The sequence below is a fragment of the Mirounga angustirostris genome, unplaced genomic scaffold (assembly GCF_029215605.1).
Source record: "Mirounga angustirostris isolate CCGP_5_RB_7025 unplaced genomic scaffold, mMirAng1.0.hap1 SCAF_17, whole genome shotgun sequence".
NCBI lineage: Eukaryota > Metazoa > Chordata > Mammalia > Carnivora > Phocidae > Mirounga > Mirounga angustirostris.
In genome coordinates, this window is record NW_026991725.1 from 14,888,052 (window position 1) to 14,914,254 (window position 26,203).

The following is a 26,203-nucleotide window of genomic DNA, read 5'->3' on the forward strand; positions in this document are numbered from 1 at the left end:
GCGTCTGACTTTGGCTCAGGTCATGATCCCAGGGTCCTGGGATGGAGACCTGCATCCGGCTCCCTGCTCAGTGGAGAATCTGCTTCTCCCTCTCCCTCTGTCTGCCACTCTGCCTACTTGTGCTCTTTCTCTCTGTCAAATAAATAAATTTTTAAAAATCTTTAAAAAAAATTAAAATAAAAAAATAATAATAACAAAAAGAATTTTCAAAAGGAATGTAAATGTTGGGGCGCCTGGGTGGCTCAGTCGGTTGGGCATCTGACTTCGGCTCAGATCATGATCTCAGGGCCCTGGGATGGAGCCGGGCGTTGGGCTCCCTTCTCACCTGGGAGCCTGCTTGTCCCTCTCCCTTTGCCCCTCCCCCCGCTCATGCTCTCTCTCTCTTAAATAAATAAATAAAATATTTTTTTTAAAAAATGTAAACATTAACTGACACATTATGTGTAAGCATTATGTGTTTGTTTTTATAATAATTGTAATTGTTCCCTGCAGGAATGTGGTAAAGGGCATGGACTCTGGAGTCACTGGCTGGGTTTATATCGTGATTCTCCCACTTATCGTTGCAACCCAGGCAAAGCTTTTTGACCTTCCTGTGCCTCAGTTTCCACATCTGCACTTGATCTTAGCCAAAAGGCTGAGAAGCGATTCAGTTTCCATACCTGTAAACTAGAAGTGAAAAATAATGCCTGCCTTTTAGGGTTTTTCTGGATTAAATGAGCTGAAATGTGCAGAAGTGCTTAAAACAGGGTCAGACACATTGTAAATGTTCGCAAAACTTCATCATCTATTATCATCTAATTTTTTTTTTTTTTAATTTTTAAGTAATCTCCCCATGGGGCTCGAACTCACAACCCTGAGACCGAGAGTCGCAGGCTCTACTGACTGTGCCAGCCAGGCGCCCCGTACTGTTATTAGTGAGGAAGAAGGTGATATTCTTAGTCATTTTAGAGCTGAGAAAACTGAGACTCAGGTTAAGTATTTCGCTGGTAAAGAGTGGCCCAGCAGGGATTTATTCGTACCCTGGTCTGACTGACTCCAAGGTCCGGGTGCTTCACGGCGCTCCACTCCGCAGAGCAGGTGGAGGGAGAATTTAGGAGGAAGAAGGAATCTGCTGCTCGAAGCCAGGGCTGAACCTCTAGCCTCTGTGAAATATTTATACTAAATGTTTATCTCCAGGCTGGCTTTCTGCTGGAGCTGGCCTGGTGCAGGACCCGGGGACCTCTCCACCTCAACTTGTGCTGTTTTTGGGAAAATCCAAGTACATATTAATATTCTATTTTGAAATCCAGGCCTGAGCCTGTAGTCCTTCTCTGTAGATTTCTTAGTTTGCTGTTCCACGCCATTCACTGTCAACCCTGCTCGCCTTTCCAGCCTCATCTTGCTGTGTTACCTGCCCGCCCCCCCCCCCCCCCCACCTACTGCTGTCGACAGCCCATCCACTCTGCCCTCTGGCCACAGCGGGCATTCACCCACATCCAAACCCGCCGCAGCACTCCCACCTGCGGCCCGGGCTCGAGCTGTGCCCCCAGATGCAATGCTCTTATCCCCAGTTACAACGGTTTCCAGCTTGCAAGGCCTGGCTCAGAAGCCAGTTCATCAAAGGCACCCTCTCTGCCCTCTGCCCCGTGAGAATGCACCCCTCCCTCCCTGTGTGGCCCAGAGCCCTCTGCTCGCACCTTGACGTTCCTGTTCCTGTCACACGCCGCATTGTGTTAGTTGCTGGCAGCTCCCCATCTAACCTCCCCTTAGACTCGGGGGGTGAGGAGGGGCGATACGCTCTTCATTTGGGGCGTCTCAGTAGAAGTACACAGGAGGTGGGGGAAAATGGTCCTGGAATGGGTCGCCTAAGTTAAATATAATTATGGAGGAAAGGTATTTATGTTTGACTTTCCTCCTTCCCGTCACAGTGATCCTGAAGGCTCAGTACAGGCATATGCATATATGGGATTGTAAAGGAAAGTATGGTCACTTGTAGGAAATTTGGGAAGTCGAGAAAAATATTAATAATAATTACATTTTTTAAGATTTTATTTATGTATTTATTTTAGAGAGAGAGAGCACGTGGCGTGCGCAAGCGGGGCAGAGGGGGAGAGAGAGAAAGAATCCCAAGCCGACTCCCGCTAATCAGGGAGCCCCACACAGGGCTCCACCTCAGAGCCTGAGATCATGACCTGAGCTGGAACCAAGAGTCAGACACTTCATCGACTGAGCCATCCAGGCGCCCCCAATTAATAATAATTATTAATAAAATAAAAGTAATATATAAAACTCTCATCCTCGAACTTGTTAATAAGTTGGCATATTTTCTTCTATGTTTATGACTAACTGAATAAAAATAAATGGGCTCATACTGCATAAACTGTTTTATAGCCTCCCTTTTCCATAACATATCATGAACTTTCTTTTTTTTTTTTTAGATTTTATTTATTTATTTGACAGAGGAGAGAGCACACAAGCAGGGAGAGTGGCAGGCAGAGGGGGAGGGAGAAGCAGGCTCCCCACTGAGCGGGGAGCCCGATGGGGGCTCGATCCCAGGATCCCGGGATCATGACCTCAGCCGAAGGCAGATGCTTAACCGACTGAGCCACCCAGGCGCCCCTCATGAGCATGTTTATAGACACTAAATATTCTTTACAAATAATCCTAATGCTTACCTGAAATTCCATTTATGTGTGCCTGATTTCCACCCCACCGCCTTGTAGAGGACTCTCGCAGCGGCCTTATAGGAGGGCAGGACCCCTGGAGCCTTACAAACTGGTACCAGTGAAGGGAAGACAGGTGGTTTTATAAGGGCAAGCCAGATGCCTCTCACCCACCTGTCAGAGGTCTGTCCTTCGGCAAATAGTTACAGACAGTCCCTGACTTTTGATGGTCCAGCTTGTGATTTTTTTGACTTTACGATGGTGTGAAGACCATATGCATTCAGTAGAAACTGTAATTTGAATTGTAAATTTGGATCTCCCCCCCCCCCCCCCCCCCCCGGGGCTAGCGATATGCGGTACACACTCTCCTGTGATGCCAGGCAGCAGGATGCAGCTCCCAGCCAGCCCTGAGATCAGAAGGGTCACAACCGATATACTGATCACCATTCTGGACCCACACAACCATTCCGTTTTTCACTTTCAGCACAGTAGTCAATAAATTACATGACATAGTCAACACTTGATTATAAAACGGGCTTTGTGGAAGATGATTTTGCCCAACTGGAGGCTAATGTCAGTGTTCTGAGCACAGTTAAGGCAGCCTAGGCTAAGCCATGATGCTCAGTAGGTTAGATGTATTCAGTGTGTTTTTGACCTACGATAATTTCAATTTATGATGCATTTGTCAGGATGGAACTCCACTGTAAGTTGAGGAAGATCTGTACTCAGCTCACGGGGCCTGCCAGATTGGGAGGTGAAGTCACTGAGACAGAAGACACCCCTTGTCCCCCAGGAGCTCATGTGAAAAGTAACTATAATACCATGACCCCGTGCTATATGTAGGTGGGGAGGGGGCAGAGGGACCCCCAGGGAGCAGTTCGCTATGCAAGGGAAGGAGGGTTCACAGAAAGTGCGACAAGAATGACATTAGTGCTGGCTCTCTGGGAAAGGGCTGAGGGGCCCCGGGGGTCCTTCTCTCAGATGGAAGTCGACTGACAATCCCACAGGCATCCATCTAGTTACCATCCCGGGAGGGGGTTGTTTACGCGCTTTTTTTTAAGTAAAAAATGTTTCCACTGTTCCCACGTTTCACCCATGTGTTCTTTCAAAACTCCCACATGTTACCACCAATAGTTTATTAGTGTCCCTTGAGTTTCTTGGTCAGATCCGTGAAGATGGAGAAAAGGATAGGATTACCCAAATTATGTGGACGTTTACACCACTTTCTTTTCCACCTCCGGCCTGATTAAGCTGCTTTTGGTGATTCTAAAAGGAGAGGGTCTCTTGGTGGCTGAGACAATGTGGTTGTTTCCTCGAGGCGTGCCCCAGCATTTGTGTGACCCTGCAGGGGTCCCAGAAGGGAAACGTCCCGTTTTGCCTGTGGTCCCGCTGGAACCCGCTCTCTCCAAGCTTGAGCCCCACAGCTCTCCAGCCACCTCAGCCTCACGGGAGGCGACACATGGCAGATACGCTCCCATTTATCTGTGCTTAATATAGCCACAGACTTGGCCAGAAGCTTTCCTCACCTTCCCATTTGCTCTGTGGGAACAGCAAGCGGTCTTGACTGGTCTAGCTCGGGGGGAGGGAGCGGAACACAGGTTAAGGGGCGACTGGGAAGGGCCTCTTGAAGGAGTTTAGATTTGATTCGCCAAGCCATGGCGAGTCATCCGTATCCTTTCAACAAGACAGAGACATCAGCAGTCTCTGCTTCAGCAGGTAAGTGCGAGCACGGGGGAGGATGGAGTGAAAGGCAGGAGGAGCCCGGTGGCCAGAACAAGGGTGGGAATGGAGAGGGGGGCAGAAATTCAGGAAGTAGAAGGCCCTGAATTTACTCAGGGGTTTAAAGTGGGAGAGGAGGAAGGCAGCCTGTGAGGTTGGTAGCTCAGGTGTATGGGAGGTGCCCTCTGACACCTCCCACAGAGCATTCTGGCAAAGGGGGACGTGGTGGTCATGGGTTCCAGGCTTGCCGTGCTGGAGGTGAGGTGGCTCGGGGCCAGCCTGTCCAGGGGCTGCCACGCATTCCAGTCAGGGGCTCAGGAGAGGGAGGGGGACCCGTACCAGGACGGGTCGCTCCACAGACGGCGGACAGCAGATCCCTTCAGCAGGAACGATGACGCTAGCCATTGACCATTCCATGTGCCAGGCAGTGTTCTGGGCACTCCACGTGTGTGGACTGGTTTCATTCTCACCACAATCTTTTGAGGGAGGCACTGTTGTGAGCTCCAGACACAGGGGAGGAAACGGAGGCGCAGAGAAAGTTCAGTAACTGGCCCGAAGACATGCCACGGGCAAGTGGAGCAGCCAGGGCCTGGTACCCGCTCCACTCTAGCCCCACTGGGAGAACATTCTGGGAACTGTGTGATTTAAGGGAAACTGAAGAGGATTGGGCCCCGGAGAAGCTCTTGGGGCAGGCCGAGCGATAGAAAGGAAAGAACTGGTAGGAAAACCAGGAGCGTACCAAGTCATTTCAAGGGCATGCAGGGCTGCAGGGGGGCAGAGGGGGGCAGGGAGGAGGCCCTGGGTGCAAAGGACTGGGTGCTGGCTGGTGCCCCCTGTTGAGAGCTGTCCCCAGGATGCTGGGGAAAGAGGCCAGACTGCAGGATCCAGGGGGCACTGAGGAAGCAGACAGAGTATGTCTGGTTTCTGTTTAGAGGAAGTCTATTGAGGAATGGGCAAGAGAGAACCAGGGTGTGGCGGAGCCGCGGCTGGTTAAGGGCTTCTTAAAAAGCGGGCATCCTTCAGGTTTGTAGGTATGAAGCAGAGGGAAGGGGAGAAAGAAAGAACTGATGGAATCTCCTGGAGCAGGAGGGTTGGGCTTGAAATGGCAGGGACATCTCATCCTCTGAGATGAACTTAGACAATAGGGGCCTGACCCAGGGCAGAAGCTGGGGGTGGGGGTGGAGGAAGAATGGTCAGGACTCGATAATCAATAGAACGTAGGGCAAGGGAAACTGAGGACTGAGGTTCCCAGCTGCCAAGCCAGAGGAGGAGGGGCAGGCCTGGGGAGGGAAGGGCTCTGAGTTGGATTCCAGGCTCCTTACTTGTGAGATGTCCAGGGGACCTGCAGGCCTGGCCTGGGAACCCGGGGAACTTGCAGCTCAGAGGCAGTGGCGGGAGTGAGGGAGGTTACCCAGGGGGCTATGAGAGGCAGGGGAGGGGACTGAGGAAAAGCTTCCAGGAAGACAGCCCTGAACAGAAGAGTAGGTTAGCACTGCCCAAGAAGTGTCCTTCAAGGAAGAGCATCCATTTGAGTGACTGGTTTCATTTGATGACTCTATTAATAACACATTAAAGGATTTTATGAACACTCAGAGGGGAATGCAAACAGGGGTATCTCCAAGTCTGCCCATGCATTTTTCCCAGCTCTGAAATGCCAAGGTGACAGGGAGGAACTGCAGAAGGATCTTGCAAGTAAGCAGAAAAGTGGTAGACCAACTGCACTGTGGATAGGAGTAAGGTAACACCTGCGATGACATACACGATCTAGAAGACTGGCAAAGAGGATCAACCCCAAGCCCCCCGTTACAACTTCAGGACTGGAGCCAGGAGTCAGCATGGAGGCGTGAGTCAGTCCGTCTAGATTAAGGATCTTTAACCTGGGGTCTAGGGGTCTAGGGGACTACCTCTGGGGTTTCAAGGGCCCCCCTGAAATCAAATGTATCACCAAGAGAAGGAGCATGAGGAGAGGGTGTGGGCAGAGAGTGGAGATCCTCAGAGGGTCTGGGAGCCCAGTTCTGGAGCTGCGCTCATCAGGCTAACCCGGTGTCTGATGTCCCCAAGGAGGGTGGTGCTGAGGTTTCTCCCCCTCCCAGGTTCCCAACTCGCTAAAGAAACTTTCCCTTGACATGCAAATGATGGAAACACATGGTGGCTGGGGCACTTTGGTTTGTGGTTTTTACCATCAGATGTCTCTGTGGCTGAGCAGGTTGATCTGTCTCTGCAGAGCTAGGGGATTGCAAACCCTCAGAAGAAGAGGAGAGGGGGGCTATTCCCTGGAGTCTGGGCCCAGATGGGAAGTGGGTCTCTAAGGCCGCTTGTCTCCGAGGAGGATGCAGACCCGGAACTGCACCGTCTTCAGAGCTCCTAGATAGCTCCTCTTCAATGCAGGCTGCTGGGCTGTCGCCCCCCGCCCCACCCTACCCACCCTCAGATTGGAGTTTGAAGCCAAACCACGTGGAAAAAGAACAAAATTGATTTCCCATTTATTGAACAAGTTCTTCTGTGGAAAATCTCGGGGCTCAGGAGCCCCTGAAGTGACCGGGGATGCCGGGAGGAGCTGGGGAGACGGCAGAACGGATCTGATGATGTGATGGGTAACAGCTTCGATCTCCTGACCCCCTCCTCACCATCTCCTCTGACCTCAGCACTGGGTTTCCTTTCCCGAGCCCTGACTCCCAGGGGCCGCCCCTCCCCCACACCTCAGCCGTTCCGGGCCCAGATGTGCGTCCACGCTCCGCACCCGCCCCGGCAGCCCGGCTCTCAGGTTCCCCTGCTAGTCGAGGGCTCGGGTCCCCGCCCCCCTCCGCCCCCTCCCCGCCCCCGCATCTCCGGGTGAGCCTTCCCGGCGCCGGTCCCCAAGCAGGGAGGGAGGGAGGGGCAGGGCGCCCCGCAACCCGCTCTGCGGGGGGAGACCGAGGCTCGTCGCTCACGCCCTCCGGCCCGCCAGCGGGGACTCAGGGCGGCTGGTGCGGAGAGGGGACACCGGGGGCGGGGGACCTTGCTAACCTTGCCCCGGCGCCCCCCGGCCCCGCGATTGCCCCGCTGCCTCCACGCCATTGCTGCTCCCCTCCTCCCTCGGAGGGGATCGGTCCTCCGAGCGGGTCTGGGGGCGCCGCGGCCCGGCCCGCGCCCCGCCCGCGCCCCGCTCCTCCCCGCGCGGCCCCACTTGTGGCCCCGCCGGCGGCCGCGCAGGGACAGCTGCATTTCTCGCCGCCCGCCGCTAGGAAGCTGGCCTCGCCTCGCATTCTCCGCCTCCCGCGCCCCAGCCGCGCCGCCGCGCCGGGCCCGCCGCCGCCACCGCCGCCACCGCCGCGGGCGCGGGATCGCGGCCCCTCCCCCGCCCGCCGGCCCCGCCGGCCCCGCCGACCCCGCCGGCCCGCGGGGAGCCGACGCGCCTGGCGGCTGCTCGGTAAGACCCCCCCTTCGCTCCCCCGCGCGAGCCGCCTCCGGCCCGGCCCGGCGGCCCCACCTTCTCGGGCGCCGATCGCCGCCGCGCCGCCGGGAGGGCCGGGCCGGGCCGGGCGGGCGCGAGTTTGATTCCCGGCGCTGCCTCCGCGCCTCCCCCGGCGCCCGCGCCGCCCCGGGCGCACGGGCGGCCGGCTCCCGGCCCTCGCCCCCTCCGCTCGCCCAGGCCGTGGGCGCGCGGGCCGGGCGGGCCCCGGGGCGGGGCGCGGGGCGCGGGGCTCCGGGGTGGTCGCGGCCGGGCGGGCGGCGTGGGGAAGGGCAGCGAGGCCTCCTCGGGCCGGCGCCGCGCTGAGCCCCCGCCGCGGCCGCTCCCCCTTTTGTGTGGGCGCCCCTCGCCGCGCTGCCCGGGCCTGGGGGCGCTGGCTGGTGGGGGGGCGCCTGCCGGGGGGCAGAGCTCCTTCTAGGAGGAGGGGAGGCTGGCTTCCTGTCCCCGCCGATGTCACAGGTCGGCTCAGCCCTTTCTGGTCCCACCCGGTCCCCTGGGAGCTGCATCTCCCGGTGGCTCGCTAGGGAAAGTTCAGAACGCGCTGTCCCCGCCCCTGCTCCCCCGCCCCTCCGGCTCGGTGTGCCCCGGGCTCCAAGCTCCAGGGGGTGGGTGTTGGCGTTTATTCATTCTTTCCACTTCAGTTTCTCCTTGCATTGTTGCCTTGCACCCAGCACTGGCTTGGCCGTTTCTTTTCCACTTAAAAGAAGTTTGGGCTGCAGGAAATTTATGCTGAAAATAAATTCCCGGAGAGGAATTTGTTTTAGGGGGAAGGAGGTTTTGGATGTTCCTTTATTATTTATTTCATTATTTTCATTTTTATTATTTTGGTTTTGGTGAGAGTGGAGGGTGAGGGGAATGACTGGGAGTTTAGAAATAAGATGTCCTAGAGGTGGTACCGGATGCAAGGAGACCATCTCGCTCCCCACCTGGCCCCGGGGGCCGCAGTGCCACTGAGCGTGGGGAATAACCCTGTTGGTTATCCTGCACCTCCTGAGCCACCTGGTCCAGGAGAAAGGACTCAGGGAGATGTTCAGGGCCTCTCATCCCTTTTCTTTGGCAAGCATGCTTATCTTTACAGCCTGGGTGGGGGTAGCCATGTATGCCTGAAAGGAGGAGAGGGACACCGGACTTCTCTCGTGGAGGAAGTCATCTTACCGTGAGATTTGGCCCCCTTGTGGGATCAAGTGTGAAACTGGGCCCTCTCTCTTGTTGAGGGTCGATGTCGTTGGGACCTCTATTTTGAATGGAGGGTGGCCTCTCTGGAATGGAGAGAGAAACCTGGCTCAAGTCACCAGGAGGCTGAAGGTGTGCGCAGGAGGGTTGGGTCGGAAACACTCCTGTCCCCTTTCTGCAGCTGGAAGGAGCAGGCGACAAGGGAACAGGAGTGGTGCCTCAGGCCTGGGCACATCCTTAAAGAGGAGAGAGACCTTGGTCAACTAGGATGGCCAAGGAGTGATAATATGACGAGGAGGGGACCTTGGGGCCAGAGGCTGGGGTCACGGGCCCCTTTGGGAATCTGGTGAAAGCTCCAACTCCTCCTGCCTCAAGCATGCGTGTGTGCAGGGACACGTTTTGTAGGCACTCTCAGAATGTTACCATACCCTTTGGAACTGGAACCCCTTTTAAGATCCCCTGATCTTCAGTCCGGTGCCGCATAGGCCATTCAGAGCAGTTCCCTCCTTTGTAGCGGGTCAGTAAAGAATCCCAGGGTGTGAAGAGTAGACCTCCCAAGAGGTCTTTTCTCATGACCTTCTCACGCAACTTTGGGCTTGTGGCCATAGAGACCTGGGACCTCTGGACCAGCTCCCAGCTCCCTACAGTTAGTCAGAGGATGGGCGCGGATGTATGGGGTGGAGGGCATCTCCAGGGGCTGATTTTGCTGTCTGTGTGGTGGGAAGGCTCTGGACCCTGGGCCGGGGCCACAGTGCTATTGAATTAGAGGCAGATACCAGGGTTAGAGTATGGGATGGATATTCTGGTGTTTCTACTGGGTATAGGAGCCAGGTGCTTTAAGAGCCCCAGCTTATTCTTGGGGGAGTGGGGGTGAGGTGGGAGAAGGAGCTGCAGTGGGGGGTGTAAGTGTGGAAACACTCCTCCTCTTGAGGAGGTTTTGGGGCAGAATTGTCCAAGGCCAGGATCTAGGTACTGTAGGTTCCTTAGATCCCTCTGGACTTAAAAAGGCAAGTGGGGGCTAGAGGAGAGGGTTGTCACCAGTCCCAGGGCACCCCCAGGAGGCGTGGCCTGCCTTGTCTTTCTTAGCCAGAGCTCCCTAGTTTGGCTGCTCAGGTGTTTGTGGCATCTACGCTTGCTGGGGATCTGGGAGAGCCTTTAGTAGGGCCGGCCATCTCTGACTTCTCTGCTTTGGTGTTGGGAAGCCCTTCGTAGACTCAGGTGCCCCCAGACAGAGGTTACTCATGGGGGCTTTGCTTTGTTTAACTCTCCTGCACAGTGTTTGGTATATAGTAGCGCTCACACTTGTGTCCTCCTTGGGAGCTTCCCACCTTTACTCTGCCTTTCCCCCATCCTAGCGGTAAGCGACAAAAGCCTTGGGGGCAGGAAGCTGGGAGTCAGACGGGGATCACCCCTGACTATGTAAGATGGCCTGGAGGAGGATAGGCCTCCATTTTGTAGGCTCGTGTGCCTACCGGAAGTAAGAGCCACAGAGGGCCTTGGAGAGGCGGTGGTCCAAGTCCCTGAACTTGGGACTTGGAGGTTGTCTTGGTGAGATGTAAGGGTCCTGTGGCCATGACTACAACTTCACGTTCCTCAGTGGCCAGGACTTGCCTGTCCGCCGCTGCCGTGGACAGCACCTGTTGGTGAAGTTAGGGTGCTGGCTGTGGCGGCTCACTCCTCCCGGGGAGCACCTCCCGTGGGAGCACCTCCCGTGGGTCAGAGCAGCATAACGCGCTCCTAATCATGCGGCTATGACTCTTATTTTTTAAAACCGGTCATAAATGAGAAATGCTAGAACAGTGCCTGTAAACATAAGCTCCCTTGTAAAAATGTGACCTTTTCATTTCTGTGATGGTGGCACCCAGTGTCTTTGAGGACTGATGGGTGGGAGAAAAAAGTTCCAGCTCCCTCTAACCTCCTCCCCCCAGGAGGTAATGGGGCCCCTCTGTGCCCTTCCCTGTCGAAGCTCAGTGTTCAGAGTGTCGGATCTGAAGTGAGAGGCCCAGCCCTTCATCTTCCATTCTGCTTTTGTAAATGCTTCAGTCTCTCAGCTTTAGAAAGTGTGGAAGGAGATCTAACACGTATACCAGACAAAGAGTGTGGTGTAATTCTTTAGTGGAGAAGCGATCATCAATTATTATTATTATTATTTCCGCACATGGGTGCTAGTGTTCTGAGGCTTCTTACTGTTAAGGAAGATCTTTGGTAAAGACTGTAGTGGCGGAGGCTGGCTTTAGAAGGGGTCAGATGGAGTGGGGTGAGGTTTTTGAATTATGAGCAAAGGGGACTGCACGGTGGGGAGACGGGGAACCTGAAATGTCAAGGGTGACAAGAGAGAAGCATAGTTGGGTGTCGAATGACTCAGCATCCGTAGCCCTGCTGTGGAACCAGCTCATCCCCCTTCTCTTTGGAGACTCTGCCCTGTAAGCTGGTGGGGGTCAGGGAGCCGGGGAAGGATCACAATAAGTTAGGAGAGTTGCATCACTTTTATGTTGATGCTAACCTTAGTCCTGGAGGAACAGGGCAAAGAGGGCCTGGAGGAAGGGCCTCTAGTGGGGATGGGAACGGGCTGGAGATGCAGTCAAGAGTGGAAGCTGCAGGGTGGAGGGAGGTTCTGGGCAGGAAAAGATTTGGGGAATGGTCATTCCAACACTCACTGAGTGCTGGCGATGGATCAGCCCGTTTCAAGTGCTTCTCATGGATCAGCTCGTTTCATTCTCACAAGACTCTATGAGATGGTATATCTATTTTTTCAGTTAAGAAACAGAGACGTTGGGGTGCCTGGGTAGCTCAGCCGTTAAGCGTCTGCCTTCGGCAGGGGTCATGATCCCAGGGTCCTGGGATCAAGCCCCGCCTTTGGCTCCCTGCTCAGCGGGAAGCCTGCTTCTCCCTCTCCCACTCCCCCTGCTTGTGTTCCCTCTCTTGCTGTCTCTCTCTGTGTCAAATAAATAAATAAAATCTTAAAAAAAAATAAAAAAAGAAACAGACGTAAAGAGGTGAAATAACTTGCCCAAGATCACATGACTAGAAGGTGGTAGAACAGGATTTGAATCCAAGAGGGCTGGTTACAGAGCTTACATCCTTAGAGAAATTCTCGGAGGGACCGCTCCTGGGCTGGGGGTGGAGAGGTGAGGAGGGTGGGGGGAGGTTGAAGGGTTTCATGCTGTGCTTGAAGAGCTGCCCATGCAACGTTCAAACATCACTGGAACATGCCTGGAATGTTCAGTTGGCTGAGAACCACTGGCCAAGGGCCAGGCACTCTACTGGGGCCTGACCCCGAGTACAGAGGTCGTTAAGACACGGCCCCTGCCCGCAAGATGCCTATGGTCTAGTAGGGGACACAAATATGTTAGCCTAGAACTCCAGTTGCCATGGCAAGTACTGTTGTGAGACAAAGCGCTGCAGAGGGGACGCTTTGCCAGCCAGAAGAGTTGGGAGAGGGAAGGCTTCCTGTAAGAGGGTGCACTTGAGTTGAGTAAGGGTAAAGATGGCTCCAGTCTCCAGGGCTTTTGATCTGGCCATGGAGGCCATCACACTGTGAACTCTGATTAGAACCGAAGGTCAGATGTTCTGGATCTGGCAACATGCTGGCCGGGATGAGGCAGGAACCGGGAAGTGCAGTTGGCTTCCTTGATGTCTTGTGGTTTTTAAGAGTCGCCTCCTGTAATGCTTGCAGTGAAGTTGCTGAAGAAGAAATAAAAATCTCCTAAGAGTTACCACTCAGAGGGGCGCCTGGCTGGCTCAGTCCGTAGAGGTTGTGACTCTTGATCTCGGGGTTGTAAGTTCGAGCCCCCTCTTGGGTGTAGAGATCACTTAAAAAAAGTTTTTTAGGCGCGCCTGGGTGGCTCAGTCATTGGGCGTCTGCCTTCGGCTCAGGTCATGATCCCAGGGTCCTGGGATCGAGCCCCACATCAGGCTCCCTGCTCGGCCGGGAGCCTGCTTCTCCCTCTCCCACTCCCCCTGCTTGTGTTCCCTCTCTCACGGTGTCTCTCTCTGTCAAATTAATAAAATCTTTAAAAAAAAAAATTTTTTTTTTAAAAAGTTACTGCTCAGAGCACAGTGATTCACTCTTGTCTCTCCGAACTTAGAAGCAGAACTAGAGGCAAATGCATATAAGCTGCAGAGGAAGGACTCAAGTAAGGTATGAGGAAAACGTTCCTTGCAGATCGGATATGAGATGTGAGAAGAAATGACTCATAGGAGCGGAGTGGAATGGCCTCCCCTGAAGGTCTTTAGAAATGGGAACAAGTTTCATTTGTCTTGGTGGTTTAAGAGGTTTCATCTGGAGACAGGAAGATGAGGTAGAGGCCCCTAGAGGTCTGTGTCAGCTCAGCCATAGGAGGGTAAAAGGAGCTGGAATTTTTGAGCTAGAAGATTGCTCAAATCTGGCCTAGCTCCTTATTTTACCAAGGAAGTGACTGAAGAAAGCCCCGTAACGTGGAGCGGCTCATCCATCAGCCAGTGAGCCAAGGCACAAAGCACATCTGCCCAACAGCTGGGGTCCTGCCCTGCACTGCTCCCAGTCAGAGGGGATGCTTCCTGGGAGGGCCTGCAGGGTGGGGGCCAAGCCCTGTGAAGAGGGCTGCAGGAAACCTGCAATTGGTTGACCTTTGGGCTCTTGGTGCTGCGGAAAGCGCCAGCTCCGCTCAGAAGATGTTTTTGAGAATGACGTTCCCTGTTGGAGCTACTGGGTCATCCTCGTCACCCTGCCGGCCTGACCCCTAGAAGGGCTTTGCGTGCACATTTGGGGCCCTCAGTAAACTTTGCTGAATCAAAAGTGAGTCGCAGACAATCCAAAAGTTATTACTCTTTTACCATACACTTGCTGGGCTGGTGCCTTTGTCCTTCCAATCGTGTGTTTTGCTTAAGCCAGCAGCAGAATCTTTATCTAATACCCCCAGCCACAGAGAAAGGTGTCCCAAAGTGTGCGGGGCTGGGGGGGGGGGGGGGGCGGGCAGGCGAGACGAATGAACACAGCGCAGTTTCAGATCTTCCTCGAAACGTACAGTTCTTTGAAAGATCGTCAAGGGCTGACGTTATGTTCATTTATAATGTTCCTTTATAATGTTTTAGGTTTGTTGTTGGGGTTCCTAGCACGAAAGGAAAGGGTGCATTTTTCAAATGTAGGAAAAGCCCATGATACAGTGCTCTAAACTGCCTTTGGCAAGAGGGCTACAGAGATCTCTGAAGAGAACATGGCTTGCTCTCCGAAGAGAATCTGATTAAGAAGGAGCCAAACATGAACTGGTGCTGAACAGTGGGTTTAAAATACCCGGAGGTGGGCTTTACTTGCTGGGGTCAATTGAAGTGGACTTGGGCCAATTAAAGCAAAGCAGAGGCAGAAAAGACTCCGCTTCCTCCTCTAACCCCGTTGTCCCTTGTTTGTTAAGACAGCAGTAGGTTTGATCATGGATCACTACATCAAAAACTAATGATGTATTGTATGGTGACTAACATAACATAATAAAATTAAAAACTACAAAAAAAAAAAAAAAGACAGCAGTAGGTTCTAGGGGGACCTGACAGAGCTCTGGTTCGGCGCTCTGTTGGGGGAAGATTTTCTGTGGTCATGTAGGGCGATCAGGCATAGGAAATGATTTCATTTTGTTCAGGTCTGAGATTAGTTTCGGTTTCAGGCTGTGCCAGGAGCTGAGCGAGCCTGCGAGCTGGGACAGAGTCTCCCCATCCGGCCACTGGGCAGGGAGCTCCTGTGCTGAGCAGGGAGGGCAGGAGGATGCATCAGAGGAGCCCGGCAAGGAGGCTGGGGAGTGTCTGTGTGCCTGGAGGCTGGGAAGGGTGATGAGGGAGGGAGCGTGGGAGGATATCCGGGGGCGCACGTCGGACCCAAGCCCGCACGGTTCCGTGACTGCTGAGCCACGGCCTGAGAGGTCATAGGGAAGCCGTGAAACACACAGTACCTGCATGAGGTGGGTTTTCCATGAGCAGGTGTAGACCTGAGGGGAAGGCATAAGTATGCCACAGGACCCACGTACACTGTGGGCTGGCGTCCTTCTGTGCACATTTCCTTGCAACTGACTTTCCTTAAAAAAAAAAAAAAGAAGAAGTCGAATTAAGTTTTGCGAGCTGACAGTTGAGAACTTGCAGACCCTTGCAAATTGGGGCATCCTGTAAGAACTTCAAGCTGTCATTTTTCCAGAGGCGGTTTGGGGCCAGTCTGATTGTTTCCCGGGGCATCATTATCCTAGAAAACCAGCGGTTCTTCTCCCCTGACTGGATCTGGGGGAGGCGCACACAGATGTTACATCCCTCTTAGCAGTCCCAGCGCGTCACTGCATTTTATTTGTCCAAGTCATAAATTCATTTTATCTCTAAAAGAGAGAACCACTGGGGCGCCTGGCTGGCTCAGTCAGGAGAGCATGTCACTCTTGATCTCAGAGTTGTGAGTTCGAGCTCCACGTTGGGTGTAGAGATTACTTTTTTTTTTTAAGATTTTACTTATTTATTTATTTGACAGAGAGTGAGCAAGAGAAAGAACACAGGGGCGCCTGGGTGGCTCAGACGGTTGGGCGTCTGCCTTCGGCTCAGGTCATGATCCCGGAGTCCTGGGATCGAGTCCCGCATCGGGCTCCCTGCTCGGCAGGGAGTCTGCTTCTCCCTCTGCTTCTCTCTCTCTCTCTCTCTGTCTCTCATGAATAAATAAATAAAATCTTTAAAAAAAAAAAAAAAAAAAAAAAAAAAAAAAAGAGAAAGAACACAAATAGGGGGAGAGGCAGAGGCAGAGGGAGAAGCAGGCACCCCACTGAGCAGGGAGCCTGATGCGGGGCTCCCTCCCAGGACCTGGGGATCATGACCTGAGCTGAAGGCAGAGACTTAACGACTGAGCCACCTAGGTGCTCCTAGAGATTACTTTAAAAGATAAAATCTTAGGGGCGCCTGGGTGGCTCAGTCGTTGGGCGTCTGCCTTCGGCTCAGGTCATGATTCCAGGGTCCTGGGATCGAGCCCCGCATCGGGCTCCCTGCTCCGCGGGAAGCCTGCTTCTCCCTCTCCCAGTCCCCCTGCTTGTGTTCCCTCTCTCACTATGTCTCTCTCTGTCAAATAAATAAATAAAATTAAAAAAAAAAAAGATAAAATCTTTAAAAAAAAAAAAGTAAGGGGCGCCTGGGCGGCTTAGTCAATTCAGCAAGCGACACTTGATTTTTGGCTCGGGCTGTGATCTCGGGGGCCATGAGATTGAGCCCCAGGTCGGGCTTCACGCTGGGTGCGGAGTCTGCTTGGGATTCTCTCTCTCCCTTTCCCTCTGCTCCCCTCCCTGCCCCTTCTTCCCCGCACCCCCCCTCCCCATCTTGACTGCTCTCTTTCTAAAAAAATTTAAATAAATCAAAATATAATAATAAAGAAGTAAAAGAGAGAATCACTGAATTTTAAAGCCAGAAAGGATTTTGAAGATCACGCAGACTGTTCCTAGAGGAATTTGTAATCCTGGGTCGTTCAGGCACCTCGAAAAGCCCTATGGTATGTGGTTGAGCACATGAGTTTGAATGCAGCCTCCGATACTTGCTGTCGCGTTCTGGGGGCGGGTTACTCAATCTCTCAGTCTTGGTTTCCTGACCCACACAATGAGAGTATTGACATTCCCTAATGGTTGCTAATGAGAATCAAATACTTACGAAGTCCTTAGCGCAGTGCTTGGCATATTAGTAAGTTCTCCATGAATGTTCGCTGCCATTGCTTCTGACATCTGTCGTTGTTTTTATGATCGGTCCTTGAAATCACATGGTCGTTGGTGGTCAGGCCAGGGCCACAATGCTGAACGCTCTTCACCCCTCGCTCTCCAGCGTGGCCAGAAGGTGACTTCATCAGGCTTGATCTACGACATGAAGAACATTTATGGAAGCGCGTGTGTAGAAATCTCGTGATGAATGTTCACAACAGAGCTAGAAGAGATGGGCTTAATCCATTTATTAGATAGAATTAGACTTTGGGCAGGAGCATATGTTTACCACATAATTTGTTTGACAAATACCGTTTACTTGTGCTTAGAGGTTCCCTAAATTCCAGATTGGTTACCTCTGCTGGAAAGGTTGGGGTGTTTTTCGATGTTTTTATGGAAGAGTTCTTCTCAACCTGGAAACATCCATTACGATGAGTTGTGGTGGCAAGCAGGCTTTTGGGTGTAATGGAAATGTTTCTGTAGCCTGGCTGCTATTTATCAAGGGTGAAGACAGTGCGTGTTTTTAAAAAACTATGGGCTTGGCAGAAGTCCACATGGCTTAGGCCAGGCCTGCATAAACGTGCTCCCAAACGATTTCATGACCTTTTTGGCAAATTGCTGACAGCCTAGGAGCCTCCCGAGGGAGCCCTTTTAGTCTGAACATTGTTGAGGCTGGTATAAGCCTCTGCCTTGAGGGCGTCTTTTGACACCTTTGATGGGGTGGCACCTTCTGTGAGGCTGCTTTGGTATGTTTTCTTAGAATGTGGAAACAAATGGAAATTAATTTTATGTGGCATATCGTGCAACATTCCCTTGAGATACTGCCGCTCTCTGGGGGTTACAGAATTGAAATCTGTTTTTGATGCTGATCCATGGCACTTCTCAAATTTCCCCAATTAAGGGAGGGAGCATGTGAAAGTGTGAAATTTGTGAGCCTGTGATTTGGAGTCCCAAGACCAAAGATCCAGTCTCACCCCTGCTACGTATGGACTGTGTCATTCTGAGCAGATCACCTAACTGGAGCCCAGTGCGGGGCTTGAACTCACAACCCTGAGATCAAGACTTGAGCTGAGATCACGACCTACTGAGCCACCCAGGTGTCCCAGATCACCTAACTTTAAAATCTATACTTTTCTTGACGTTAAGCTATTATATTATATCCATAACAATAAGTGGCTATCGAACACATTGCTAAACAGAGCTGGTAATAATAATCCCTACCACGGATTGTTGCAATGGTCTAATAATAATAGCGAACATTTATTCCATGGCTTGTTGCATGCCAGGCACCTTCTTTCTTTTTTTTTTTTTAAGATCATTTATTTATTTATTTCAGAAAGAGAGAGTGCACAGGCGGGGGGGTGGGCAGGCCAAGGGAGAGGGAGAAGCAGGCTCTCCACTGAGCAGGGAGCTGGATGTGGGGGCTCTATCCCAGGACCCTGAGATCATGACCTGAGCCGAAGGCAGACGCTTAACCAACTGAGCCACCCAGGTGCCCCTGCCAGGCACCTTCTTAAACACATTAATTTATTTACTCAGCCCTACGTGAGTGTAGTATTATCACCACTTTACTGAGGCACAGAGGGTTGAGTCCACTTGCCCAAGGTCACACAGCGAGTTGAGGAACTGGGATCCGAACTCAGAAAGCCAGGTTGCTGAGTCTGTAGATGGTGTTTACAAGAGGGCTTTGTACCGTGATAGTGCTGGGCTTCTTATTCTTTGACTGCTCCTCTTCGTATTTGAAGAGCTGAGGGACGGATAAGCTGAGCCTGGAGGTAGATTAAGTGTACAGATCACGGTGTTGGAAAGATTGAGGAGACGGAGCATATGAGAGCTTTTTTTGGAGTTACAGGGAAACAGCTGTTTCTAAGTTTGGGACAGAGCTGAGGAGAGTGGCAGGGACAGAGAAGGACATTTTCTGGGTGGATTGTTACTATCTGCCATGAGGGAGTGCACCGTCTGTGGATTTAAGAGCCACGTGCCTCTTTCCTCTTCTTATCACATTTTATCTGGAAGCCTGTCTTTAAATCCCAACTCGGCCCTCAGCTGTGACAGCTTTAGAAACTTAGAAAACTTGCCAAGGATAGTGAATTCTTACGACATGAAAGGAAAGGTGAAGGATGGGCTTTTCCGTGGGATTTCTATGAAGTGCATATCGGGATGCACCACAGAGTGGCTTGTGTTCAGTGAAGAGAGGACTGGAAACTTGCGTGACTTCTTTTTTTTTCTCATGAATTGACTTAATAAGAGAATGAATCATCCTCTTAGCTAGCATCCTGGAAAAGAAGAAAGAAAGGAGAGAGCAAGTGAGTGCGATGGCATTTGACTGAAACCAGAAGCCTTCTGCGGCGGTCTCCCAGGGCAGAGGCCTGGAGGTTCAAGCCGAGGCTGAGGTCCCTCCGGGGCTCTCAGCTTCCCCTCACGGCCACCCTCAGCCCTGCTATCCCTGTGAGGCTCTGGGGAACGAATAGGCCTTACGGGGAAATGAAAAGGGGGTGTAAAGTGTCCTTTTAAAATGACAAGCCACTGGTGAAATTCACACACAGCAGTGATAATTTTGAAGACATTCGCATAAAAATTCATTACATAAAACTAGACAATTCAAAAATAGCTTTTGACCTTCAGGGATGTGAATGGCTACTTATACCCCCATCCTGTGAAGGTGGCCGGGGCCCTCCCTATGCTAATGCTTCATCCCTTGGGTCGTCCTGATCACCCTCTGGGGACTCTTGTTCTCTTCTGGGACTCCAGATAGGAGTCTTGGGGCGGGGGCAAAGGGGGTGAGCACTCCCTGCACAGCCAGCCCCACCCACAAGTTACGTTCTTCTCTGAGTTCTCCCGGAGGCTGGGGAACATCTCCTTTTCTGAGACATTCTTTGTGACCTTTCTGTGGACCTTAATTTGGATTCTGAGCTGAGGCTGGGGTCTGCAGGGGAATGTGAAGGCTGCGGGGATCGGGAGGGGTTTGCAAGGAAACTCCTCACACCAGCCCCCTGGAATGTGAAAAGGGTGGTGGTGCTTTCAGACTCTCTCTGGCTTCATGGCACACATTTCCCAGAGTGTTGGCTTTTCTCAACAATGCCTCTCTGCCTCGTTTTCCTTCCTGCCCTGGCCATCAGCAGCAGCTACTGTTAATAGCTCCCATTTGTAAGAGGACTTACTCTGTGTCAAGCATTTTACTTGAAGTAATTCAATTTAGTACCTATATCAACCCTATGAACCAGGGATTATTGTCTTTTTAGATTGGGAGCTGAGGCAGAGGGCTAAGGGGTAATGTCACTTGTCCAAGTAACAGAGCCATTTGCTGGGTGGAATGGTTCGGGGTTTTAAACTTTTATTGTGAAAATTTTCAAATATACACGAAAGTAGAGAGACCCGTAGAGTGCATTCCCATCATCAGACTTCTTCACTCTTTATGGGGAAGCGCTGACCCCAAGGTTTCTGTGGCTTCAGCATCCAGCAGTATACCTTTGTGTGAATTCGAAGAAGGGACTCTTTCTCCAAGCTACCGAGCTTGGTAAGCAGAGCACAGGCTAGATTCCAGCCCCTTTTGCCGCCTTGGATGGGCACCTTGTGAAGTGAACAGTTCACACAACTGTGCATGGCGACCCTGCCAGCTAACTTCTCATCTAGCTTTCGGCATGAAGAAAGGAGACTGTAGCCAGCCACCAGTCCCTGACAGTGATGATGTCTCTGGTTGGTCCTCAGCTTTGCGGGGTCATGGGAGACAAGCTCAGTCGTTGGGGACATCTTGGGCTAAAATAAATTAAGCCGGGGGTTGGGGGGATGGTGTGATTCCCAGAGGAGATACTTCTGCAGAGGAGGGTGAGGGCAGATGAGTCGTGTCTTCTGCTGCTCCTGTTTCCTACCGGCCACCTGCTCTCCTGATGACTCCTCCCTGATGCCTTCTCTGCTGTGTTCTGTGCCGAGGGCATGGGAAGCACTTGTGTGTGGCCACGAGGCTGGCGGCGTGCAGGGTGTGAAAACCCGGTGTGAACTCGCTCTTGGCTGCCACCCCCCTGGAGTCGCTGGGACAAGCTGCCTTTGCCTCCTGGCGGCAGACCTCTCAGCGCTCAGTTCAGCCAGTGGTTGGCTGGGAGGGCCTGCGTTCGCACCTGTAGAACTATTCCTTTGAGTCCCAGAGTGGGGCCTGTGGGTCACCAGATGAGGAGCTTCTGCAGGGGAGGGAAGGGGACGTCCTGACGACAGTTCTCTTGGCTCTCCCCGTCACAGCACTCTGGAAATACTTGTGAAACCAACAGAGGCAGCATCCTGCAGACCACGGAACCGGGCTGAGGGAAGCAGCTTGAGTAACTTGTGAGCTTCAGTCAGGAGAGGCTAGACCGTGCTGTGGTAATCATGGAACCCTGACCCCCCGGTGGCTTGACACAGTCGAGGCTTAGTTTGTGCTCCTGGGAAGTCTGATGCAGTTAGGCAGTCCTCCCCCATCTGTAGCCACACCGTCTGAAATAGGGGGCCTTCGGAGTTACCAGAGGAGTGGAAGACAGAGATGGAGGCAGCCCCTGGCTTTAGCTGCCTTGCAAGGCACTGACATGCCTTACTTCCATTCACATTTCATTGGTCAGAACTGGTCCGTGGCTTCGACCTACCTGCTAGGGAGGTTGGGCAATATAGGGGGGCCAGGGGCTGCCCTCGTGCCTTTAAAGGCGAGCATTTTGTACTTCTTGTCCGTGGCTTTAGCCCATTGGAGTGCCTCTGGCCTAATCACTTGGCCCCAGTTACCGTTTTCTTTTTACACTGGCAGGAAGGGAACACCTGTCACTTCCTTTAATCCCTTAAGAGAAGGAGGCCTGAGATGGCACTGAAGGAGATTCCCAGCAGCAATTTTAACCACCCCCCTTCTCTCTCTCTCTTTTTTTAAAGATTTTATTTATTTATTTGACAGAGAAAGACACAGCGAGAGAGGGAACACAAGCAGGGGGAGTGGGAGAGGGAGAAGCAGACTCCCTGCCGAGCACGCAGCCCGATGCGGGACTCGATCCCGGGACTCCAGGATCATGACCTGAGCCGAAGGCAGTCTCTTAACCAACTGAGCCACCCAGGAGCCCCTCTTTTTTTTTTTTTTTTTTTTAAGATTTATTTATTTAAGTAATCTCTATGCCCAATGCGGGGCTCCAACTCAGGACCCAGAGATCCAGAGTCGCAGGCTCCACTGACCGAGCCAGCTAGGCTCCCCTTAACCTCTCCTTCATTACACGTTGGCCTTGTGACTTTCACTGAGTCGCTTGACCTCTGTGAGTCTGTGAGCCTCTCTCCTCATTTGTGAAAGGAGGATAATAACCCAGCCCATCTCTTAGTTCCGACTCCACTGATGGCAAGTAACAGAAACCAGCTTGAGCTGTTTGAAGTCTCAGGGGAATGGAAGAATCGAGGGCAGGAAATACGGCTGGCCTCCCGGCTGCCTACAACGGCAGGACGCCCCTGCTTCTGTGGATGTGTGCCAGATGTCGTGGCCTCAGCTTCCAACTAGACCGGCGCTGGTCCCAGGAACCATCAGGCTCAATCGTAGCTCCGAACCCTGATTCAAATTCCTGGCGAAAGAATCTGATTGGCCCATTTGTGTCAGCTGTCTCCCGTTGGTCCAATCAGCTGTAGCCTGGAGCACGTGGTCTAGAAGGTATCCCCAAGGCTCGGGGGCTTTCCTCTGTGCATGGGGGTGGAGACAGTCCTCAGAAAGGGGCCCATGCTACCTGGTTCAAGGAGTGTGGAGTAGTAATATCTGGAAGAAAGCTTCGAGAACTGTAAAGTGCCGTGTTAATGGGAGCTGGCATGTTGGTGTGCGAGTTCTCGTTAGGAATCTTGGAGATTGCACTGCCCTGAAGGGGGATGGGAGAGATTGTAACGCTGTGAGAGAGGAGCCTACTTTATGTTTAAAAAAGACTTTATTTATTTATTAGAGAGAGAGATTGAGAGAATGAGTGGGGGGGGGGCAGAGGGAGAAGTAGACTCTGCAGGGAGCAGATGTAGGACTTGATCCCAGGACCCTGGGATCATGACCTGAGCCAAAGGCAGACGCTTAACCGACTGAGCCACCCAGGCACCTGGAGGAGCCTACTTAAAACAAAACCAACCAACCAACCAACCAAACAAACAAAACTCTTCTAGAGGCAGAGGAGCTGTTTGTTAGAAGATCACACAGAGCCTCTGGAGGAAATGGACAGGACTAGCTTGGGGCATTGTCCGGGGTCAAGCTAGGTTTACAGGCCATTAGACCTAACACTGTAAAAGAGAGAGTACCTTGAGCGTGCTCTCAGCTGTGTAAATATGGATGCTTCTGTAGTTGAAACTGTGATGTGGAACCAGCTGGCTGTGTGACTGTGACCAAGTCACTTCACCTCTCTGGGCTTAGTTCTCCGAAGACTGCAGTGCAGTGTACGCATGTGTCCGTGTAACGTGGGGTTAAGGCCTGGGGTCTGGAATTAAGACAGCTGGGTGCGAACCCTCGTTCTCACTTTGCTAGCTATATGACCTGGGGAAATTTCTTCACCTCCTTGAGTCCGGGTTTCCTCACCTGTGAAATGGGGATATTTGTAGTACTTGCCTCATGTGGTTATGGTGGGGATTACATGAAATGAGTGCTCGATACACTAGCAGCTGGTATGATTAATAGAAGCCAAAGCGGGCCAACGGCAGGGACAGGGACCTACGGCACGGTGATTCCGCGTGCCCAGGCCCTTTGATGAGAACGAACACGGGAGCCGTGTAGGCGTGTGGTGCGCCCGGTGCAGGAGGAAGCCCCGAGAAGCTAGGAAGCTGGAGGGAGCGAGGGGGGACTGCGGACAGAGGCGGGTCTGGCCCGAAGACGCTCAGGCCCTTCTCTGAATCCAGTTCTGCCAGCACCGCCCAGGTGCAAGGTGAAGCTTCCAGCCCCTGCAGCGCGCGCCCGCCCACCTCTCCTCCCGCGCCCCATCTGCTTGCAGCAATTCGCTGAATTCGGGGTGGCTCCTTCCCTTCCGTCCTGGGCCCCGGGGGTGGGGGTGGGGGGCGCTGGGGAGGCTCCGGGTGCCACAGCAGGCCCAGGGTTGGGATGACAGTGCTTCCCGTTGTGAAACTGCCCACCCGCGAGAGCTGCGACCGAGAGGAAGGCGCCGGTCTGCGCCCAGCGCGGTGCGGGGGCTGAATTAGTTAGAGGCTGCGCCCCCGCCGGCCGCTCCCGGGGGAAGGGGCGAGGCAGGAACGTGGGGCCGCCGCGGGCCGCTCGCAGGGCCCCGCCGCCAGCCCCGGGCTGCGCCTTTGTCTGGGGGCCGCGCCGCCGTGGCCTCCCGCAGCCCGGCGGCCCCGGGGCTCCAGCTGCGGGGGCCTCCGGGGCTGGCCTCGCCGCTCCCGCTCGGCTCCCGGGCGCGGCGACCACGAGTGACGGAAAGCAGTCACGCCATTAGCGGCCGGCGGGCGGTGTCGCCCCGAGCGCGGGCGGGCCGGGGAGCCCCCGAGGGGGGCGGCCGCTGGGCTGCTGGGGGATGGGGGCGAGCCCTAATCCTCTTTCGGTTCGTTCGGGATTATGTTTTGAGCCGAAGACTTGCGGAAAATCAGCGCCCCAGCAGCTGCGGGGCCCAGGAGAGGGGGCGGGGGGCCGGGTGTCCCCGCGCTGGGGCCTGCCGGGTCCTGCCGAGGTGGACGGTGGCCATGGCAACCCCTGCCCGGGGCTGCGGTAAACACGCGCTTTCAAAGGGGGCCTTGTTCCCTGCGGGAGCCCTTCAGTTCCAGCCCGCTGGGGCTTTTCAGTCCTGGGGAGGAAAGGGAGGGCAGTGGGGAGGGCGGGCCTGTGAGTGAGGAAGTGTCACTCGGGTCCCCCGTCTCCCCCGCCCCAGGCATGTTTCCTGGAGGCCCTGGTTTCCAAAGCTCCTGCTTCTGGGGAATGAAAAGAAGCGTAAGCATCAGGAATGCGTTCAGTCTCCAGGCAACAGGGTGTGTGTGTAATTGAGGGGAGGGAAGGAAGCTTGGGGGAAAAAAAAAATCACTATTCCGCTGGCCACCTCCGAATGGAAGGCCTCGGTGCCCTAGACTGATTTCAGCAAGCTAGCCAGGGCCACAGGAAGCAGATCTTTAAAGACTTGCTCATCCTTTTTGGCCATGAATATCAAATGACTATAATCTCCCAGAAAACATTAAATCATTCATTAAATGTAATGTAATCTCATTAGCAATTTGTATTCTTATGTATGAGCCGGTGAATCTTTGTGAGAAGGCTGATCTTGGGAGCTTGAATAGCCTTCACTGTCGGGAGGGGGGGGTGCGCGGGGGGGGGGGGGGGGCTGGCCCCCTGGCTTCCCCTCCCATCATTTTGTCTTTAAGCTAACCCAAGTATAAAAACCGGGAAGGATGCTTGGCTGCTCACTAAGCACCTACATCATTTATGAGGTATCCTTTGTATGTTTGGTTACCAAATGAGTGAGTGGTGAATGCATTTCCATTTAGGGAAGGGTGGGGTTATAACCAGATCTTTTCCCTTGACACGACATTCCTCTCTGGCCTTGTCTGAAGAGGTGGCCAGCAGGGGCAGCCTCAGGTCTGGGGAGGAGAGGAGGCAGAGGACATAGATCTATGTCTGTTAACTGTTAATGATGGCCAGCCCTCTGTCTGTCTGTCAGCTCTCCTGATACCCCTGGGGATCCTTGAGGGATGTGTGAGGAAAGATCCTAGTCTTTCAGTCTCAGAAAACAGCTGATTCTGGGTCTGCTGACATTATTTTCAAGTCACTGTCTATCTGAGGACCACAGTCCTCAGTTTGGTAGACTGGAATGTCTGGTACTGCTAATGGACCCCAGCATCGCACCTTCCATTCTGGTCCAGAGGGGTGGGCCTCCACAAAGTTGAGTGTTCAGAGGCGGGCGTCCTGGCTGCTCAGCCAAGCTTCCTCCCACCCAAGGGAGAGCAGGAAGGGTTCTCATTCACAGGTTGGACACTGGGAGCAAAATCAGCTGGCTAGATTCTCATGGGCCCTCATGTCTTCTGTCCCCTCTTCCTCTTGAAGTTTGAAAGGTTGTAAATTCTTCTTGTCATATGCCGTTGAATTTGGGGGAGATGGCGGTATTTGAAATGGCTTCTTCATCTGAAGTTGGAGTGGAGGTGGGGCTCAAGAACTTTTCAAGCTTTTCTAATTAGGATAGAATAGGAGGAACTGCATGGAGCTTTGTGGAGAGAGGAAAAAAAGTATAGCTCATGCTTCTGGAGAGATCCAGTCTAACGGATGCACCAACCGACACATTAGAAGAACATTAAGGGCTAGTAAAGTGACGGACATTCTTGTCTTCTTGTGGAATCTGAGACCAGAAGCAGAGTGTGTGCAGGGTGGACTCAGGCATGGGTGGGTTTTATAAGCCCCCCAGGTGTTCCTCGTGTACCACCAGGGTTGCCGGCCATCCCTCCAGTGCAGTGTCCACGGGGATGATTTTGTCCCCCAGGAGACACTGGGTGTGTCTGGAGACATTTTTGGTTGGCACAGCTGGGGATGGGGGTGCCCCTGGCATTTGTGGCTCGAGGCCAAGGATGCTGCTAAACATCTGCCAATATCCAGGATAGGCCCC

General features: G+C 53.3%; 2 protein-coding genes across 14 annotated transcripts in view; both read left to right on the forward strand.

Annotated features, from left to right (window-relative positions):
• The window catches only part of VEZF1 (vascular endothelial zinc finger 1), a 30,591-nt gene extending 28,252 nt beyond the window's left edge, over window positions 1–2,339 (forward strand). Inside the window, exon 7 of one of the 2 annotated variants that reach the window (XR_010408427.1) lies at window positions 2,049–2,339. Coding sequence is in view for 1 of the 2 variants with exons in the window: in XM_064582409.1 (XP_064438479.1) it covers window positions 2,049–2,170 (122 nt within the window). In the remaining variant the exon portion in view is untranslated. The remainder of the gene's footprint in view (window positions 1–2,048) is intronic. The other variant, XM_064582409.1, reaches the window with a different exon arrangement.
• A 5,281-nt stretch (window positions 2,340–7,620) lies between these two features.
• Window positions 7,621–26,203, forward strand: part of CUEDC1 (CUE domain containing 1) — an 82,315-nt gene continuing 63,732 nt past the window's right edge. For 2 of the 12 annotated variants that reach the window (XM_064582656.1, XM_064582661.1), the window contains exon 1: window positions 7,641–7,770. The gene's annotated coding sequence lies outside the window, so the exon portion shown is untranslated. Of the gene's footprint in view, window positions 7,771–26,203 lie in introns of all 12 variants that reach the window. The other 10 variants (XM_064582662.1, XM_064582663.1, XM_064582658.1 and 7 more) reach the window with 7 other exon arrangements.